Source organism: Anopheles marshallii, chromosome 3, assembly GCF_943734725.1.
Source record: "Anopheles marshallii chromosome 3, idAnoMarsDA_429_01, whole genome shotgun sequence".
NCBI classification, from domain to species: domain Eukaryota; kingdom Metazoa; phylum Arthropoda; class Insecta; order Diptera; family Culicidae; genus Anopheles; species Anopheles marshallii.
Genome location: NC_071327.1, coordinates 44,113,649 through 44,134,532, shown reverse-complemented (window position 1 = coordinate 44,134,532; position 20,884 = coordinate 44,113,649). Strand labels below are relative to the sequence as shown.

Sequence of the window (20,884 nt, the reverse complement as noted above, 5' to 3'; positions counted from 1 at the left end):
CAAACACTGAACACGACGAGGACTCGTTAAAACGAACCTTTGAGTGAACCATTCTTGCATCCATTCCCTATGTTGAGGCCTTTCCAGAGCCTCCCTCCGATACCGACTACCAATAAATAGCGTTCAACGGTACGAACAAAACAAACGGGAAGAAGAAAAAAACAACAAACCAAAAAAAAATACCCCTAAAGAGGGCGCTCCCTTTGCGCGGTACGACCGATCACCGCGGCGAGGCAAACACAAACATGGACAATCTAACAGCCGAGCTGTCAAACTTCACCGCCAGCCCGCCGACGGATGGTTTCGTGGGTCCGGTGACAGCCGGGCAGCTGGCTGGCGCCGTCATGTCAACGCTGCTTGTCCAGCTCGTTACGGCAGCAACAAGTAGTTCCCGAACACCAACATCACCGACTACAGACGACCCCGACCATTACTACGACCCAAAACCCACCACGGCGGACGTCCCCCCGGCCGGACTGATGGAACCGAACGGGACCGAGCCTAATTTATGGTTCGTAACCTCGTTAGCCCTCTCCTCCCGTTCGCAACAGCATCAGCAGCAGCAGCAACAGCACCAGCAACAGCTTCAACAACAACTGCACCACTCGACCACGGGAAACAGCGGTGGAGCGGATGCTGGAGCGGGTGCTGGAGAGGTGTCCCCCGTAACACTCTCAACGGAATGGCCCCGCCTCGCCCGGTTGCTGCTCCTCGCCTGTCTCTCGGTCGTAGGCAGCATCGGTAACGTCTTCATGATATCGTCCGTTATGATAGAGGACCATCTGAAGAAAGCAGGTGCGTTTGTGTGAGGATGTGTGTATGTGGTTTTGTTTGTGTACTTCTAGTATTTCTAGTCCACCAGTTGATCCCCGTCAACCATGATTTTCAATTAGGTTATTACTTTTCCCTCCGATTACTTTAGCAATACGTGAGCTTTTCGGATGCCTGCTTGTGGATGAAAATGTCTGACGGACCACGTTCGGTTCGGAGACAGCTTGTCTTAAGCGACAGTTTGAAAAGTTAATTTACCCAGGGAAGGATAAAAGTTTATCGAATGAAATCATTCTAATTCGTAACTATTTTTCCCAGCAACAGCGTACGATACGGCCAGGCCGTTCTAACGAAAAAAAAAAAAAAAAGCGTAGGGATGACATTATGTTACTGACTATAGAGACTGGCGGACATTTTAAAATCGATTGCTCTTCGAAGGACGTAAAATAACATGGGCTAAACCTCTCTTTAACCAGTTCCGCGTGAAACGTCCACCAGGAGTGGGACGACGAAAGTAAAATTATTTTTATGCTTGCTTGGTTGGAAATTAAAATGTTATATTAATAGAATCCAGCTAGTTTGTTTTATATAATTCATTACGAATGATATGGTAAATAAACAAATTTAGATCATTGCCTACGAATTTGTGACACAAAAATATTTATTTTTCCTTATCGTTTTAGTAAAATACATCTTTCAATTTGAACGTACAGTAATATTTATTTAATTAATACGTATTTGCATTAGTCCGGTCTGGCATTTACCAGTATGATTCTATTACATCTATTAGCAAACTATTACAAATTGAAAATGTCTATATTGTTAAGAATTGTACTCTTTAATAGTGCTGTAACAAACAAAACCGAAGTTTATAAGGTTTTAGGTATTACAACTTTCACATGACTAGAAGAACAAAGCTTTTTGTAAGATTAATTTAAGTGGTACTAATGGCGTGCTTATTGCATCTTTTGACCAAAATCATTCACATGAAAGAGATAATACTTTCTAAAAATTAGTCCACGTCTTCTTCTTTATGGTTGTTGTGCCGACAAGAGTTCTAGGTTTGTTATTTCTGGCTTTCATTGACTTTATTTACTCGTAGCAGGATGTTCAGACCTGCTCACGGAAGATTCGGTGTGATGGGATTTTGGACCGGTCCTATCGTGTGGAGACCGGCACCATTGCCAATACTAGACTCCCCCGCAGACCCAAAAATTAGTCCACTATTAAAACCTCAAAGATTAGAGAGCCTAATTGAATTGAGAGTCCTTGACGAATCATGAATCTGTAAGGAGTCTTGGTTATAGTAACCTTTTTTGCATTTGCACATTTTCATTTAGTAATTCATTTAGTTCCAAGACTCATTCAAATTCATGAATCTGAAACTGATTCATCCAACACTAATGTAAATCCAATATTCAACTCCAATTCAACTCCCCTCCTAAGAGACCGACATAAATAAGATGCTGCACAACTAAGTGGAATGGATGAAGTTGCAAAATCGGATATTGTTTGAACTATCCTCTAGCTGTAAGCTGTCAGTTCAAACTTTCTCCACTACAACCATGAGGTGCAATTTCAACCAACACCCAAATCTCGACGAATACAACGAAAACGCCACTCCGTTTACTCCAAACCCGAAAGCTCACGATTGCCAAAAAAAATTATAAGGTTTCACATTTCGGGCCAACCAATTAAATGTAGAAGTAAAACCTAAAAAAAACTTCGACCCAACTCTAAACGCGATACGCCGAGCGTGATTTCTCTCCAAAAACTCTACTTTTACCTTACGCCAAAGAAACAGTTTACCTTCCGGTTCTTGCTCGTCTACATTTAGTACACTTTTGCCTTAATGTCCATTTGTTTTTTGCTATTCTCTTGTAATGAAACTAGTTTTTACCGGTTTGCCGTTATCGTTAAAATGTTCTTTCTGTCCGCTTACGGCAAAAAAGCGGGAAAAACATCGTAGGTAGCAACGAATTGCTCCGCGAGATGGGATTTCGATAGTCTTTGTTCGGCTTCTGAATTCCTCTTCTAACACCAAACTGAATCGTCAATCAGAACCGCTCTTGGTAGAAAAACCTACGTCAAAAGTCGAGCAGAAATAGGTCAAACAGTTGCTACTTTTTCTTCTGTCCTATCATGCGTATCTATAAAAACTAGTTTTACAGCATTACAGTAGTGTCTGCTAGGTTTTGTAGGCAACCCGTTTTGATCTTGTAGAACTCGTGCACTATTGATTTTTCGTAGGATTGCACCCTGATTTTACTTCTCATGGCAAAATTTTTCGCTATTCTCTTACACTTTTATTGGCTTTTCTTAATCGAATAGATTTCAGTTCCATTTTATCAAGACTCTTGCTTTATAGTGATTTTTAAAAATGTAAACATATTGCAAATACAGAATACTTAAAAATATAAAATTTTAAACACATTTTATAACTGGCTTCTAAAGCAAACAATTGCCTAATTACAAAATTTCGCTGGCAGCAAAGTTAGCTGGCGTACTGATAAAAGGTGATCGCACATAACAAATTTAACCACTAATCAAACGTCTCCCTATTCATTTAGCGATCTAGAATGAGAGGCTCATATGTTTCACACGATTCTCATCCGTTTATCACTAGTCCCTTATCACTAGGTTTCCCCCGTATTCTCTTTTCCAATTTTTTTTTTTCATCCCATGTTGAATCATTCCTGTCCCAGTAACATACGATAGAGATTATGGCTGTATGCAACCAATTACTAATACTATTTACAGGCAATGCATTCATAGTGAACATAGCGCTCGCAGATTTACTTATCACTAGTGTAGTGATGCCAGCATCCACCATCGTCCTGCTGGCTGGCATCGACAATTCCGACAAGGAAGTATGCTATTTTCACTGGTTCTTAGCTGCTTGCTCGTTTTTGGTTAGCATTTTAACATTAGCCGTAAGTATGATTGATACGCATTCAACATTATCTGTTTTGTATCTTTGTGCTGTACCGTTCGTTCTACTGTGTAAGTGTTTCGTTCATGCTGGACGCTTAGCACGCCAAACTTGTTTATGCTGCAGTACCGGCAGTGTATGCTGTGAATGCTTGAATGTGTTATGGAACCTTCCTTTATCTCTGTCCAACCAGTAGAGCTTTAATTCCACGCCCCCACGTAAAATGAGACATTGGTTCATACCAAACACTATGTTACCTCTAGCTGAAACTTAGAACAAGAGATAGTCGTCGAAATTCTTGTACGCTTGTGTGATCGTTTTTATTTAGCCTTTCAATTAAAATTGTTTAATGTTATATTAACTTAAGTAAAACCGTTGTTGTAGTTGTTAAGTATTACTTCACACTGTTGAAACTTCAGCGATGGACTATTTATACATTAATGCAATATACCGTACTTAATATAACACAAATTCAAAGAACAACTCATAGAGTTCAGAAAGGCAACATTCCAACAAGTAGAAGAAAAAAAAAGAAAAAGACTTCCCATTCAACCCAATAAATTAGATTTAATTTGTACTAATGTTTTCTTTTTAAAATGTCATCCAAACTGATCAGTAACTAGAATCAATAAATCGTTAGCATAATTGTAAACAACGCCATCTTTCAGATTTATTCATCTCAATCCACTAAGTAAGGACAACATCTCTTTTTTAAAGGATAGTGCACTCGGATTTGACAATCCGCGAAAGTACCTCGAAATTTATTTACCTTATTATCATCTTTAATGGCTTCTATGGTGATTAATAATGCACTTAGTTCAAAACTATACTACAAATACTGTTTAATTCATTTCGTTCAGTAATTCAATAACCACTACTACAAATTGCTTATTGAAATTATATGTTTATCAAGGTCTGTGAAAGAAGCAGTACTAAAGAACCTTCGTATTGCATCCGAGATTGCGATCGTGTAGATTCATGCAATTACTTCTAAACTACCGCACCAACCTAATTAGGCGAGCTTATATCTATTGTTTTTATTGCTTACTGATCAGCTTTTTGTTCAAATACACGCCCCGTTCGCTGTACATTACACTGACGTAAATTCTTGTGTATCCTCGGCCAGGAAACGCCCCCAAAAGTAGGTTAGTAGCTCATTGTCAGTAGTAGAGAGCCGACAAAAGTAAACCATCGCTTATAGATGGAGGTGGGCAAAATTGGATAGATTGCCCCATTCACTGTAGGCGATGAAATCGAGCTAACTAGTAAAGGTCAACCTGGCCGTACAATCAGGTAAGAGTAATTCATCAGCGTCTCGAAACACTTTGTGAAAACAGACAGTAGCCGGAACCGGAAGAAAATACCGGAAGTCAGCAAAAGCTATGGTTTGCTTTATGTTGTGTTATCGTATCGATGTGTATGTTTGCTTTCCTGTCCTTGAAACGGTACACCGCCACTCGTTTTTGCCAACATGGGGAGCAGGGTGTTGGGGGGCAAAGTAATCTCGCAACCGAAACTGCCCCGGTAACTGGGTACGTGCCGCGCATTACCAATCCAGGACTAATTACTTTATTTTCCCATCACTATCTCCACCCCACTTGCTCTTCTATCGACTGAAACAGATGATGGCGGTTGAGAACTACCTGCGGCTGTGCACGTTCCAGAACGAGCGTGGTTGGTTCAATAAGACCAACACGACCGCGATCCTGCTGCTGATCTGGGCTGTGGCCTGCATCTCGTCCGTCATGCAGTTCGTGTACGACATCCGGTTCGACTACTGCAACTGGCGCGTCCATCAGCCCATCCCGCATGAAGCCGGTGTGGTGGGACTGATCGTGCTGCTGCCACTGCTGCTCACCTTCATAACGCACATTCGCATCATTGTGGACGTGAAGCGTACGATGGCAATGCCGAACTTCAAGCCGAGCCTTGCCTACACCTGGGACCTGTCGCTGGCACGCACCAACTTCTACAGCTTCCTGATCTTCGTCGTATTTTGGCTACCGTTCTGTATCATATTCGCCTACGGTACGGCCCGGTTCGTCTCGAACCCTGTCTTTTACACGACCGTCTGGATCGGGCTATCGAAGTCCTGCTTTCACAACGTCATTTACTGTCTAACCAATCGCCACTTCCGGAGCGCGTACATCAGTCTGTTCAACTACTGCTGCTGCAAAACGACGGTGGCCGTCTCGAGACGTCAGCGGGCGGACGGCAACCGACCAACGGCGGACGTCCGCGTCCACATCATACCCGGGTACAACATGTACTCGTACACCAGCCCGCAACGCTCCGGCAACTGCCACGGCCATTGGGGAAAGCGCGACTGTCACGAGTTATGATCGGAAACGTAGCTAAATTAATCGAACCGCACCGCTCCGTCCCATAGTGCGAGCTGCGCGAGTCGATTAATTTAAACCCGACCCGGTTCCCGGTGATCCCATTCACTCTCTGTGGGTTCACAATTTTTGTTCCATTTCGGGCGTGCATTCTGGTCGGTTTTGCTCGGTTCAAGGATTAGTTTATTACGGGTGAATGGAACGCGTGAGACCATCGGCAGCTGGCTGATGGACTGATGCTTTTTCAACGCTCTTAAGCCCCGATGGGTGGAAAAACAGCGAATAAAGAGATCAGTAATTTGGACCGTTGGGCGGAGACGGTGGACTCCACACTATCCAGCTGGCACACGTTCTCACGTTCTTGCGTAGGAAGCTATTATTATCGTGCTTATTATCATGCCGTGGTTTTCGGGACAACGTGTCCTTCGTAAAGGTTACTATACTACTACGTATGCTTTGATCACGCTGGCATGGGAAATTTCCGCAGTTTGAACAAGTAAAAGGTTACCCTAGAAGCATTATCCCTTTATTTCTCAGTTTATTATTTGGAATCTATAGCGAAAGAGATTACCACATTCCGAGCACTATATCATACAAGAAGAGGGCCTAATCCTACGGGCATAAACACAATGTCCTATTTGTGCTTAGCTACAGCAAATAAACTGTAATAATTCCTCTCTACTGCATCTGTCCTACCTACACTTTTGCAAATACAGCTGCTATAAGCATACAACTAATACTACTACTACTACCACTACTCTTACTGATACTATCTTTCAATGTTTCTCTTTACAAAAAGCTTCTTACATAGATGTGCTAATAATTGATGTTTTAAGTTGACCGCTTATCCTTATTGTTCTCAACTGCAAATATGTACTCACAAAACACAAACTACTAAATAGTGCTGCAAGTTGACACACACTTATATAGAAAAAGGGCAAGGATTGAAAACTTCACTACGACCCGATCGCTATTGCAAATGACTGCACGTTGGAAAGGAAAGCAAATAAACGTACACTTATCATAATCCGATTTAGATGGCACGTCGCCCACACTCTGCAGTTAGGGCTGCGGCATTACACCCATAGACTTGATGTGTAATCGTGACTGTGTTTAGGTTAACGATAACTGGTCGGCATTCTTTAGCATAATGTACCGCGTCACCCCCCGCCCCCCCTCCTTCCTTACCCCACCTATTCGAAGAAACCGATAGTAAAAGGAATTGTACTATCCCATGTTAATCGCACACCAGGGACTGCGTGCACCCGGACTGAAAAGTGCAGCTATGCAGACTAAAGGTTAAACACGCTTGATACACGTACAATGAACAATGAGGCACTGACGAACAGCAAATCGGCAAATTGCGAACTGTTTAGAGACAATTTTAACAATTCGAAACAACAAACAAGGAAAACATAATCCGTTTGGGAGAAATTGGAAAACAAACACAACTAGCCACCGGCCACTGTACACAGGGATGCGTGGCGGGCAAGCATACAATAAACTATACAAAACGTGATTTGCGTCCCGGGTTTGCGTGAAGATAATGCAGTGCTTAGTGCTGCGGAATATTGTAAGGTTTTTTGTTTTACTTTGTACCGGAGCGAATGCACACGATCACTAACCCCAAAGACTACTTGCACGGAGCTGATATTATAGTGCGGACATGTGTCCGTGTCGAGAGAACAGAAGGCAGTATAGGGAGAACTCACTATTTTAAAACCATATACAAAGTCATAAGCGTATGTTTTTGTATGTACATACTCTACAATATACACTATACACATTGATGGAAGTATATTTCTAGGTCGCTAGGCAAAGCGTTTATAGAACCGCGTTATAGAACCGTTATAGAACCAAAAGAAGAAAAAAACGTGTTAAACTGTAACGAATAGATATTGAATATTGGAGCATTATTGTGATGGAGTGTATGAACAGAAATCCTAAACTACAACAGCTGAAACTAAATATCAAACTATCGAATGAAGTGGGTGGTGGTCCACGGTCCTGCATTTCTAAAGCGAAAGATTCTAATACAATGAGAAAAGAACCAGTTGCAGAGTTGAAATGGCAAAAGTTGAACAGATGAAAGTAGAATAAAAACACTCACAGAACCCGGACATGCATCCTTGAAGATGGAAACCCAATACGATTCCAAGGGAACAATAGAAACCAACTGATGGACGAACGTATCGGCACAGTGGTGCAACTGTACGTCAATAATGCAACACAGTTTCGGAACGATGGTGGACAAACATTTCTTTTTTTTTCGATTTGTTTGCCGTTGAATTTTCTTCGTCCGTTTACGTTCCGTTCGGTGACTAACATGTATGCAAACAGTCAAAGTCATTCGAAATAACGCCGGGGAAAGGAAGGAGGCCGTTGTAGAAGGAATTGTACAAAGAACTTGGTCTCTTTATCCATGCCCTTATCGTCCCTTTGCCCTTTTGAGCAACGTCGTTCGTGTTCATGTGATTGTGTCGTTATCGATGTATGCGAATGGAGGCAAAAATACACTACATACTATCGCTGCTCCTTGCTGATAGTGCTTGAATGAAGGCAAAGAAATAGCCTTTTACTTACGTTTAAGTTCCCTCTACTGAATATGGTCCACCATCGATCGTAGGGTAGACCGGTCCGATGTCTGACTGTCCGTATGTGTGTAAATGCGTGTCTTTATGTGTGTATGTCCGTGTTTTACGCAGTTTTAAATTGCCTTTCTTGATACACATGAATAGCTGTGATGATGATATAGCGTTTAATTATCCATAATCGAAGGAACGATGATTCCGAAACCAGCCCCACGGTTTGAACGAACCGACATATATGGGACAAACACGTATTTACGTCCGAAGGCAAATACCTCCTGATGGATGCTAGAGCTTGGCTGTAAGGCTAGGTAATTTTAACGGGCTTGATAAGGACAGTTAAATGCCATGAAAATCCATCCCAGGAGGGTGTAAGTGTGTGCAATGAATGGATATGTAAAATGTGTTTTAAATAGAATAACTACCCACAGTGGGACCTTGGAAGTTGGTGTCGTATCGGGCGGCGAAACCAAATGAATAAACCTATCACCAGTACAATATTCATTGAACGGAAAGCGCCCCCCGAGCGCCCATCATATCTTGTTAATCAATCCCGATGTAATAAACCCGTTCCAAGCGGAACGACTACTGATGTACAAGGCTGTTGGCAATGATATTATACTTTTGTTTCATTCATCCGAAATCACAGGTGCACAGGGTAAGGGGTTAAAATAAATTTCCATACAATGTATATTGCAGCAGGGCGGACAAGGTAGAACATTGGTAGCGGTGTAAGATGACAGAACCAACACCAACTGACAGACTGCAGCTGTTTTGGTTATTCTGCCGCTGGGTCAAGACATGCATATTTACTGTTATACTTTACTTACTTATCCGTGTCTACAAAAGTCCTTTAACCCATTAACGGCCGAACACCGTTGGAAGTCAATCGATTATCCCAATCATCTAAATTTGGGCATCTTCTGTCCATGTGAACTACCTAAAAAAAACTTTACGTGCTGTTTTGTTAGCTTCCATTCTTATACTATAGCCAGTCTACTGGAGCCTAGCTAGTATAATTTGCTACACGAGAGTGAGTCGTACAGCTCGTAGAGCATGTCATTTTAGCGAAACCTCCATTGCCATTCCACGCATACGGGGCCAAAAATGCTTCTGATCATCTTCCGCTCGAACGCGGCTTAGAGGGTTTTATCAGTTTTGGACAAAGTCCACGCCAGATGCTTACTTCTTGCGCTACTACATTTTTGTGAGTATAAACATTTTTATGATCCCAACTCAATCCATCGCGACTAGCATTTCCTTAGACTATAGAATACCTGGTAGGAAGAAAACACCCGGGATCTGGATTGACTTAGAGCAAATTGTACCTAAATCTTCCACATCCTAGTCACTAGGTCGAATCTTGAGTCGGGCGCTAGGTTGAAGAGTAGACAAGCTACCCCATATCTCCTTGGGGCTATAAAAAGGCTCTGAGAGTTTTCCGTCACTTGACATGTTACGATGAGGCGGCCCGGTGGCCCCCGGTATTAATGTTAGCTGCGCCGGTCTTCACACGAACGGACCGGACCAATACCCTGTACGCAGGACTGACTATCCAGCTACGGGTAAATAAAGTCACAGAAAGCCAGAAATGGCAGGCCTAGACATCTTGAGGTTGTTGTGCCGATAAAGAAGAATACATGTTACGATGGTCACTGTTATTCTGTTTTAATACCTAAAATGAATAGACAAAATTCATATTTATTTATCATTTGCGAACAATGTTTTCTAACTAGGTAGTCAATACAGATCCTTAACATTCAGCAACACATTTTTCGTCATTCGTCCAAGGAACAACAAGCGCAAAGAACTGCACAGGCTCAACTTTGAATCAAACCTTTTACTAAAGTCATCATTGTTAAGGATGCTGTACGACAATTCTTGCAAGAAAACGGAAGATATATATGAAACAACTTACCGAGAATGTTTCAGCGACCAACAAGCGGGTTTTGGATGAGATTTGGAGCGTGTAAATAAATCCCACGTCAGGGTTGCTTTGTGCTTTGTTTGGTTGTTGTTGTTGTTTGGTTACTGACAGCTCGAACGTCAAGGATGCACAATGGGTCTTCTTCATTTTTTACAATGCACACTCACACCATTGGAAACTATTGAAATCATCGTTATGGCATGTTTTAAGATTTTAGTATATTCTCTAAAGCGCAAAAAATGCAAACAATTTGGTTTTGGAATTATTTAAATTGAAACACCAAATCTCCTCAAACATGCAATGGAATATACACCTTGATTGGAACGGATTACACGTTCCTCAGCGCCTTTCGCTGTTGCGAACCATCACTACATGCTGTTTGTTGCATGTAATCCAGGGTTTTGTCATCAATGCTATGCCTTCTGTAGGTATGCTGAAAGGCATGTGTAATTATTTGGTTGTTTCCGTGTTAATTGCCGTTCGACACGAAATATTATCAATTGAAAAATTAGCAAATATGCCTAAAATTATATTATTTTACCCGCATCACAGAAAAGTACGAAGACAATTCGACAAAACGGCGTCAGATTTGTCAAACGAAACTGTCAAACATTCCAATATGGTGATCAACGCTACCCGTTGAATACACCTCAGCTTCATTTGGCCCTGGGCTACGAGCGAAGAAGGAGCGCCCATCACTACAAAACAAAACTACAAACGCAACTCGATGCTGTCGAATCGCTCCTAGCAAATTGATCGATTTCCCCAGGAAAAGGTAAAGGTTAGCAATGTCTGAAGGCACAGTGGCACCTTATACCAAATGAGTGTTAATTCAAACAGTGCATCACGTATTTCTATCACGGTGAAAAGCTCGCGAATCCGTGTTGGCGACGCATTCGGCCAAAGGCAAACGCCATCGCGCTGCCATCAACTCCAAGCAAAGCACATTTTTCCAGTGTGTGACGGTGCGGTTTGTGGTCATTTCGTGAAATTCGTAATCCAGCAACGCTCGTGAAGCGGGTGATGTTAGGAGCGTGCATTGAAAAATTTGATTTTGTGATTGTTTCGCGTTCCACTATTTTCCTGTACGGTTCACGAGCTCCGTGCTCTCGTTTTTTTTTTCTTTACACGCAGTTGCTTTTGCGAAGTTGTGTGAGTGTAGAGGCATTGTGTCATTGCGTTTCTTCTTCCATTTTTCTTGAAATTTCTGAATTTTGATTCGACATTGCAGTACGCCATGCTTTGCGTAAAGATGTGGGCAGCATAGTGGTTCGACAGACATGCCCTCCCGGGAAAAGGTCGAATTTTCCAAAAAAGCTTACGAAAACCAAAAGTCATCGAAGACGAGAAGCAGGCGCGGCAAGACGACGGATGCGCCCAGCAAAGCAGCCCACTAGTATGTTGGTGCGTGTGTTTGTGAGAGAGGATACTTTTATTGCGCTACTAAAGACGATTGATAGGTGGTGGAAGAAGTGAGCAGATAAGATGAGGTCGTCTTCCGTCTGCATCCAGGTTGCCATGCACTAAGAAAACACGCCAGCGAAAACGACGTACTCATCCCCGTGCGGAGCACGCAACAGCACATACGCGTACTGCCTGCCTGGTGTTATGCAGCAAGCTTCATTTTCCCATGCCTTTTCTTCCCGAAAGGTGTTGTTTTAACGGCATTGTGTCGGAGAAGGGGTGGTGCTGCTTGTAGTGGTGTTCCCTGCAGTATACACGCATACGTACAATACTCCCCTCTCCTGAAGGGTAGCTCTCCCTTCGGTCTGCCTTCGCACCTTCTCTTCGCAAAGCAGTTTTCCGCGGAATGTTATGCAGAGCAGTAGTAAATGGCCGTGAAGCTGGGCACAAACCTCATGTAAAGTAGGTGGGTGAATGGAGCCCTACTGAATCGGCCAGCGGCATAGCATCGCATATGCCAACATTGAACCTCCGTAGCCGTACCCTTGTATTAGTGCTGGAACGCAGTTCAATGAGTGCAAATTTTCCCAAAATTTGTCTCTAAAGTGTGATTTTTCTCATTTTCCCGTTTTCAGTGTCCGCGTTTTTGTTTGGTGTCATATATTATTTTCACAGTGTGTAAGTGTAGTGTGTATGTGTGTGTTCAATAGCTATTTTGTTGTGCGTTGGTGTAGCGGTTAGTATTTTTGTGGGTTAAGGTGTTGTGTTGAAAAGCAAAAATAAGAAAAAATCCCATTCGTGCGAAGTACAAGAGAAGTGCACATTTGTCAGCAAAAGATAAAGGGGAATTGGCACTGTGAAAATTGTAAGGTAAACAGGAACGGCTACCGGTAATAGCACGGCTTCAGGATGGATAGGGCATACTGCTGAAGCGTGCAAGAGGCAGCTGGCAGCAACGCGGGGCTGCTGCAGCACAACGTAACGACTGCCAACGGAAACTGTTCCAGGTGGAATAAAACGTCATCCAACGGTACTGTCTCATTCGTTGGCCTCTTCCACCGCAAACCGCGTGGCACCGGATCCCGATTACATCAAGGACTGTTGAGCACGAGCCCGAAGGACAAGGAAGCGTCGCGTATTATTTGTCCAAGGTCGAGTGTTTGCTAGAGAAAGAGTGCAAATTCAACCTTTGGATAGCGAATTTATCGGGTAAGATTTTGTTGACAGAATGCTCAGGAACCTAAAGCATATTTCTTCTTACTGTTAGTCCCAATTTTATTGGAATGTACACACAAATGAAGAGGGAACAGTTTAAAAAAATCTCTAAAAATAGTTGTACGACCCTGTATGTCTGGATCTTCCAAATAATGTACGGGTTTTTTAGAGTTCATTTGAATCCCTCCGAACTGGTTGGTCTCGTGAAGGTGGTCAAAATGCATATTGCGTCTGCAATAGAGCTGCGTTTAGCAGTCACTACTTCCGTTTAACGCGAACGCAATATCAAACAATTTCCTTTGAGAAGAGATATATTGTCAGCAAATCAGCAAAACATCGTAAAAGAAATTATTGCATTTTAGCTGCGTAAGCTGTTCAAAGCTTAAGGTGTCAAATAACGTGTAAAATACTGAAATACTGGGAAAGAATGACACAAGGGATCATTTTTGCGGAAGTACAATTTGAGAAAAATCAATTAAAGTTCAGAAATTTAACTTTTAACTAAATTCATTTGTCAATATAACAATATGTACAATATGTAAATCTGATTATTAAAATAATCCATAAATCAAAACATTATCATTCATCAACAAAATCAGTTGTTTTTCATAAAACAATTTGTTTACATTTTTCGCATACGGGAAACATGGCCTAATCTGGCTCTGACCAGCTAGAAAAATTCTTTGTTTCGTCATTTGTCTATGTAGGGTTAGCTGTTTTCATTAGGAAAACAATCTAATCCTTGTCTCCTAGGCTTAACTTGGTTTGTTATTTGCATGGGGAGTTGTAAGTGGATAAGCCTGGAAAAGTCAAAACGCATACAACAAAACTTAAGTATGATTCCGGCCACTCATAGCTTGAGGGGTAAAATCGCTCTATAAACTTTAATAATAATAACAAATTTACAGCCATACACCGTGCTCCAACTTTTAAGCCAACTGTAAGCTCGTTTTTCGATCTTCTGATTGCATATCCCTCCTTATAATGATCATGATCCATGAATGATGACTTTTCATGATCATGATGGACAATCTTTTACTGATTTAATTTTGTTGTATCATTCTGTTCTTCTGTTAAATATTGTAAACACTTGTATTGGGTCGTCCGGTGGTGTCCCTGTCTTCTGTGTGACATGACAGAACCGGTTCAAAATCACATACGGACCCGTTCCTCTGTATCAAGGGCTGACTATTTGGCTACGTGGTAAAATTAAGTCTGGTAAGCCAGAAATGGCAGGCGTGACCTAAAAGGTCGTACTCCAAAAAGAGATAGAGAGAGAGAGAATAGGAACTCTTTTCAAATGCTTTTTAAACTTGGATAGTATCGTGAAGCAATTGATAATTCGTCCCAAAAGTCGTTCACAGTAAACCGATCACGTCTCGTAGTATAATCCTTTCGTAAAAAGTAAAAGATCACCAAAAATACACCAATACTGTTACACTACCGGAAAGGCAAACCGGAAATGCAAAACAGCAGCTCCATGTACATCTGTTTACGTATTCCATGGGAAAGTATGATTTGTTTTTCTGTGTTGTCTATGTATATGCCTAGATCGTCTGCTGTGAGAAAGTGTCTCGTAACCGACAAAGGTGACGTTATTTTCTTCCTTTTTATCGACTGCTTCTAGAGAACAGTAGCAACAAATGGGGGAACAGAAAACAAACTTGTTTATTGAAAGTTCCTTTTTTTCGAAGATCTTACTGAAGGCATCCGTTGCTGTCTGTCTGCCATGAAAAAGGAAGCAATTTATTCTTATTTTGAGGTATATGTTTGTCATTTTTTTAGCGTTTTCGATTTGCTCTATTATTTCAGTTATGGAAAGGGCTCTGTAGGTCTAATATCCCGAGTCTTGATCGTCTATTGACATCAAATTTTGTAGCTTGAAGGATCAGTTGTGTGTTTTATCGTGTATAGTTTCATCATATACCGGTACATCAAAAACGATCACGTACACAAACGTGTATACAGTAATCAGTTACTGGGGGATGTATTTGCCATGCATTTCCTCGATAGGAAAATAAACGATTTTTAGTTTCTAATGGGAAGGTTATGAGATTGTTGGAGACGCCTCTGTGTTTCTTCGTGTATGACATGTTCATAGAAAAAAGACTTCAAATATGATACAGACATCCCTACAACTTTCTTGAGCAGAAAAACGAAGATAGAAGGAATGAAAGAGCAAAAGCATTTTTATTTTTTTGTGAATACGAAAAGTATGAAGAAAATTGATGATGGCGAACAGCCCTGGAAAAGAAGGATGATAAACTGATCCACCAACCCACCACATCGCATCCTCAACTGAGCCCTTGTCTGTGATCTTCTTTTAGGCTACCAGGAAACTGGATTTGGACCGGATTTGGAAATTTTGAATTACAAATATATATTCCTTCAATACATCCCTTTTTTCGCTCCCTATACGGTATGTTTGTAGTTATACGGAAAAACTTCTTAGAAACAGAACACCAGCAAGAATTAGACATTGTTTTAGAAATGTTATAAGACGTTAAAAGTTTAAAAATTCACAACACCTTAAACAATAATCTTTTAATCATCACCAGTTTTTGTGTACATGAATAAATAAATCGATTGAATTGGTATAAATTGATTGGAAAAATTCGTACAAGCTGGGTTATTACGTACACAATTCCAACGGGTTTTGTGCCACAGTACCGATGTAATTATTATACGAAATTTACAACGTACCACTCGTCCTCATGGCAGACGCAGGAATAGTCCACAATTTGCAACTGCAATTGCACGATCTGCCTTAAATGTATTGCGTCCTTTACGCTGCCCTCGTCATTGTTTTCACTTACTTTATGGCCCATCACGACGACGCGCGTATATTAAACGGGCAATTTCTTCTCCACGCATATGCACCATTATTTCGCAATTTATGTGCATCTTGTTTATATGCCTTACTTCTTCTGTTTTACTTATGCGTGTGTGGCTGTGTAGTGCAGCAGGATAAAATGATTCACTTCTTGACGGTTTTGTTCTTCTTTTGTTTGATTTCCTTTTTTTATTCACATACATTGCGTTTGGTTAAACTTTTCCTTGGCACTGTATTATTTTCGTTTTTGTTGAAACATCTTAAGATAAAGAGCCTTGGTATCGTTCCTTTTTCTACTCGCTATTAACCATTGCTATCCTCTCTATCCCTTTGTTTCCATTCTCCATTGCTGTCTTTATTCAAGCAAATGCAATCAATAAACATTTTATCCTTCTTTTTTGTCAGAAACAAACCGAAATACACTTCTTCTGCTTGTTTGTATGTGTAGTTGCAATGTTCGCTGTAGGGCTTTTAGTGAAAACGTGCGTCTGCCCTTTTTATGTTCGTGTTTCAGGCTCGAAGCCATAAGCTGATGAGAAAATGATCAGAAATGAGGTTACATTCTTTCAGCATTTATGAAACGAACCAGTTCAGTGTTGGGGAAAGTAAATTTTGGCAGAAACGAACCAAAAACACAAAAGTAGCGTGTTAAATAGTTGGGGTTTTATTGCGCATATCTTTTAGTAATTGGTATCCTTGCTGACAAAGAAAAGAGAAAGTTTGTTTTTATACCTAAATACCTTCACTACGTGTGAGCATTCATTGCAGGAGAGAATTAACTGTTTATCGTTAATGTTGAATGGATTTGTCATAGCTTTTTTTTAAAGAAAATGTACAATAATATTTATATATATATAGGTTAAAATGAAGAATGAGAGGAACATAGCCAGGGAGCAATAGAAAAATAGAACTTACGATCATCCCGATCCTCCATTTTGTATAAGCCTGAAACACGCTTCAGGGTGGGTACGGTGCTGCACGTTCTGTGTGCCCGTTTCGGTGTGTTGGTATTTTTTTTACATTAAAAAAACCCAGCCCTAACGTCCCAACGTCATGCTTTCAATGGCAAGATGCATTCGTTCGATGAAACCATCATGGCCATCAAACCCATTGCACGTATCCTTTACTATTTTTCTTCGTCTTTCATCAAAAGTTTTCTTCCCTCATCCATTTAACGGTGTTTGTGCGGTGTGTAAAATCTCGTTTGATTGCTTACTGCAGGCAAATATTACTGACTGCATCTAAGTTTCTAAAATCCTTAAAACACTGCTAAAAACTAGGTTTTTTTTCACAGGTGTTTGGTTCATTGATGTTACATTTACATAATTATTGTTGGTTTTTGGGATACCGAATACATTGCATATTGAACGAATACATATTATTGGTAATCGAATTCATGCATAAAAAAATGGTAAAATGGCAAACAAATCAGTTTATTAACATCAATTTGGATATTTTATAACACACTACATCGGACAATTATTAATATTTCAATACAAAAAGTACTATAAAATAAAATTTCATAAAATGGTCAGAAGCCAACTATACCAAGCAAAAAGTTGGGTTTAATTACAAAAAGTTCAGGTATCTTAGCGTGTCTTGATACTTCATAGAATTGGCTCTTTTCTACACATTCCGTTTGCCACGGGACCAGGAACAATTCCAACCCTCCTTTTCTATTTAGGTCTATTCTTCTTTCCCATTGCCCCATTGCACAATGCTGTACTTTTATCCTTGCCGATTGAGCAAGGACAAAATTCAACCGAACACACACATATATATGCTTTACGCTTCCTGCCGGCAAGTGTCCTAGAAATTTCATTCGGCATAAAAACACACTGTTTCGATCCGAAGTTGGGTAGCTGATTTAGTACATATCTTCTTCTATTCGATTCTATCCAAACCGATATGTAGGTACGCTTCTATTGCCCAGTTCCTACATATCCTGCTGAGTTTGTGTCTTTTTTCCGTTCCATTGCTGTGCTGGCATGCTTCGTCGGTTGTTCAAGGCTTTGGTTTTCTACAAGCTCGTTGCTTTGCTGAGCTTTGCCATTTTCCTGACAGTTTCAGCTAGTCATCATGATGTAAAATTTTGCTGCGTCTACCGACATTCTGCACTACGGTGGTGGTATGTTTCGCCCCTCTATTCTGCTTTGTAAATTGTCTTTCTTCTACATTTCCAGTCCAGATGGGCTAGTGTGTTGCTGCTGCATTTGTATATGTGTGGCTTTGATGGTGACCGCTCTCAGGAGGAAAGTGTCCTCGGAATTCCAGAACTTCCTTTGACAATCAGATATACTGCGTCCCGTCTTTAGCGGTAATGTCTTTCCCTTTCCCAAGAACGAACCATTTTGCTGCTGTGATGAACGATTTTCCATTCGTAATGGGGGAAGCTCATTTCTATTTACATTTTCGTTTCACACAGAAAAGCATTTTGCTTTTCTTCGGATATGTGCTAGTTTCGGGTTTTTCATTTCTTTTCGACAATGAGACCAAGTCCATGGACATGGCAATTTTGAATCCATTCATTAAGTATTTGCTTTATATGTGCATTGATTGCTTTTTTCCTTGTATCCTAGTAAATAATTTTGTTATCTTTTTTTTTATTCGTTTTAGATTGATGGTGTCCCGCAACTTAAGATTAAGTAAGTATAATATTTAAGAATTTTTAAAAATTATGTCTATTGCATTATGCTATTGGAGCGATCTGGTGGTGTATTTGGTAGCCACTCCTGACAGGACCGAGCCAAAATCCCATCCAGACCATTCCCCCATAGTTAGAATTGACTTCCGGCTACGTGGTAAAATAAGCCGATACGTCATTGCCGTTCTAAGGAATAGGAACTAGCGACCGCTATACGATTCATATAGTACCTAATGCTTATCAACAACTGGTACATGAAGATCATGAACAGATGGGACCAGATCAGTATAAACTACTATGAGTTGTTGAAATTGAACGAAACCAACTCTGGGGAGTGCTTTTTAAAACCAATTATTGAGAATAAACCGAAGATTATTCGTGAAACTACCGGTTTGAAAAAGAGAAAACATGACGTTACCGCTCAGAACCTATAAAACAATAGTAATATTAGGAACTCTACCTTTATTGTTATTTTATCATATTACACTATCAGAAACACATCTGATTCGTACAATGCCACATGGTTTGGCTGATCAGTAATTGCAATGTAGAAATTGTTATAAGAAAATCTAAGAATGCCTTGATTCAATAGACTATTACTTTTACATTAAACAAGAAGTTAAACTTTAAGTGGTTATGAAGATGTGAAAAACTAAATGATATTGTGTTTGTGTATAACGACAAAAAGACAAAAGCTTGCAAAATTGTATTACAGAAGTCACTATGCCGCTAGGAGGAGCATTACGATCGTGTTACAATGTTGAGACTAACATTTACCTGTAATGTGCAGACACAATCATGCAGACAGTGGAATACCATTAACGTTTAATTATCTCTCCAGAGTCTATTAGGTTTGAAAATGAGTTGTAGACAAGGTAATGCTACAGTTTTTGCTCTGTTTGCATGAGCATTTCTATGGAACGCAATGAAAAACTCCAAACAAAAACCAAAGCGTCAATGTGAAGGTGAGCCAACAGTGCAACATGTGACACACTCGACCGAACAAGGCGGGCTCAGCAAATAGGCAGCAACTTTATGTGGTGCGCCAATTAGTGGCTTACAATGCCGACTAGCTAGTTTTATTGTTGCACTCCCTAGTGTCGCTAACACTGTGGAAAAAGAGAGAATAGCCGCTCGGGGTGTGTTGTTGGTGGTGGCGCTGTTATGTTTGCACCCTTTGCAGGCGCTGCCCGTGCTGCTCCCAAAGCACGTTTCTGTGTTTTGCATCCTCGACAGAAGCTCATGGCGATTTGTTTTTATTGCTAGAGAATGCATTAATATCCTTTTCCATGGATTCGCAATTTTAACGATGGCCAGGTTCCTACCGATGGTGTTATGTGGAATGGAAATGGGTTGAGATGGTAGAGGCTGCATCTCGTTTATTTATCATAATCGATGAATCACTCAATTCTTTTTTTCTTTTCCTGGTGTATGGATTTGCAGTTTTCAATGTCATTTTAATGTACAGGAATAAAGTTTTTGCTCGTTTTTCCCTCTTCCGCCGATTGTGAGTAATAATATTACAAAGTTTTAGTATTACTTGTGTAATAATGTTGTGTACGAATTTGAAAGGTGATTTTAAACATTATTTAAGCCCGATTTAAACAACATTACTTAAGCGTTTTCAACCTTCAGAAATACATAATATAAGCACGAAAGCCAAAATGCTCTTTCGGGCCCGCAATCTTCATTCGCAGTTTGTTGTATGATTGAGTTTTTTTTGTTTTTGTTAATCATCATCGTTATTATAATTTGCAACATTTCGAAAATAGGGAAACCATGGGCTAAAAGCGGTCGTGATGAGGCGATAGCTGAAGATTTTTGGAGAAGAGTATTCTTTTTCGGTACAGTATCCTTTTTTTCCTACACTCACTGTTACTCCTCACCAGTTCCTTAATCCCGCCGTTCTTCTGAGATCGATACATGTGGGAAACGTTGCGGTTGTTCGTGTGTCCCGTGATTCGGCTTCGCGTTTTAGAGGGACAAGGGTGCGTGGGAAGATATTCTTAAGCCTTCCATCCGTAAGTTTCGATTCTCGCCCGTGTTGTGCTGTGTTGTGCACGTTTAATACGTTGAGCGGTTCTTCTTTGGATTGTGTGCCTCGCGTTCCCGACCCATCCCTGAACCAAAGATCAATCTGCTGTGTGCACCTTCAAAACTCCCACGACCCGCGCGACTCGACAAAGGATGGTTAATCTGAAAAGAGAAGAGAAAGGAGAGGTAGGAGAAGA

The 20,884-nt window shown here is 40.8% G+C and overlaps 1 protein-coding gene across 1 annotated transcript; it reads left to right on the top strand.

The window, feature by feature from the left end:
* Positions 1-245: 245 nt before the first annotated feature.
* LOC128714725 (melatonin receptor type 1B-like) lies at positions 246-6,045 on the top strand. The gene is made up of 3 exons (XM_053809606.1): positions 246-795; positions 3,532-3,704; positions 5,326-6,045. Exons 1-3 carry the CDS (start codon positions 246-248, stop codon positions 6,043-6,045), a joined length of 1,443 nt encoding a protein of 480 aa, XP_053665581.1.
* Positions 6,046-20,884: the final 14,839 nt, after the last annotated feature.

Bases quoted from the DNA above. Each gene is read 5' to 3' on its own strand.
- LOC128714725 (XM_053809606.1), top strand. From the start codon at position 246: ATGGACAATCTAACAGCCGAGCTGTCAAACTTCACCGCCAGCCCGCCG. The intron at 796-3,531 runs GTGCGTTTGTGT...TACTATTTACAG, and splicing joins GGACCATCTGAAGAAAGCAG to GCAATGCATTCATAGTGAAC. The intron at 3,705-5,325 runs GTAAGTATGATT...CGACTGAAACAG, and splicing joins TTAGCATTTTAACATTAGCC to ATGATGGCGGTTGAGAACTA.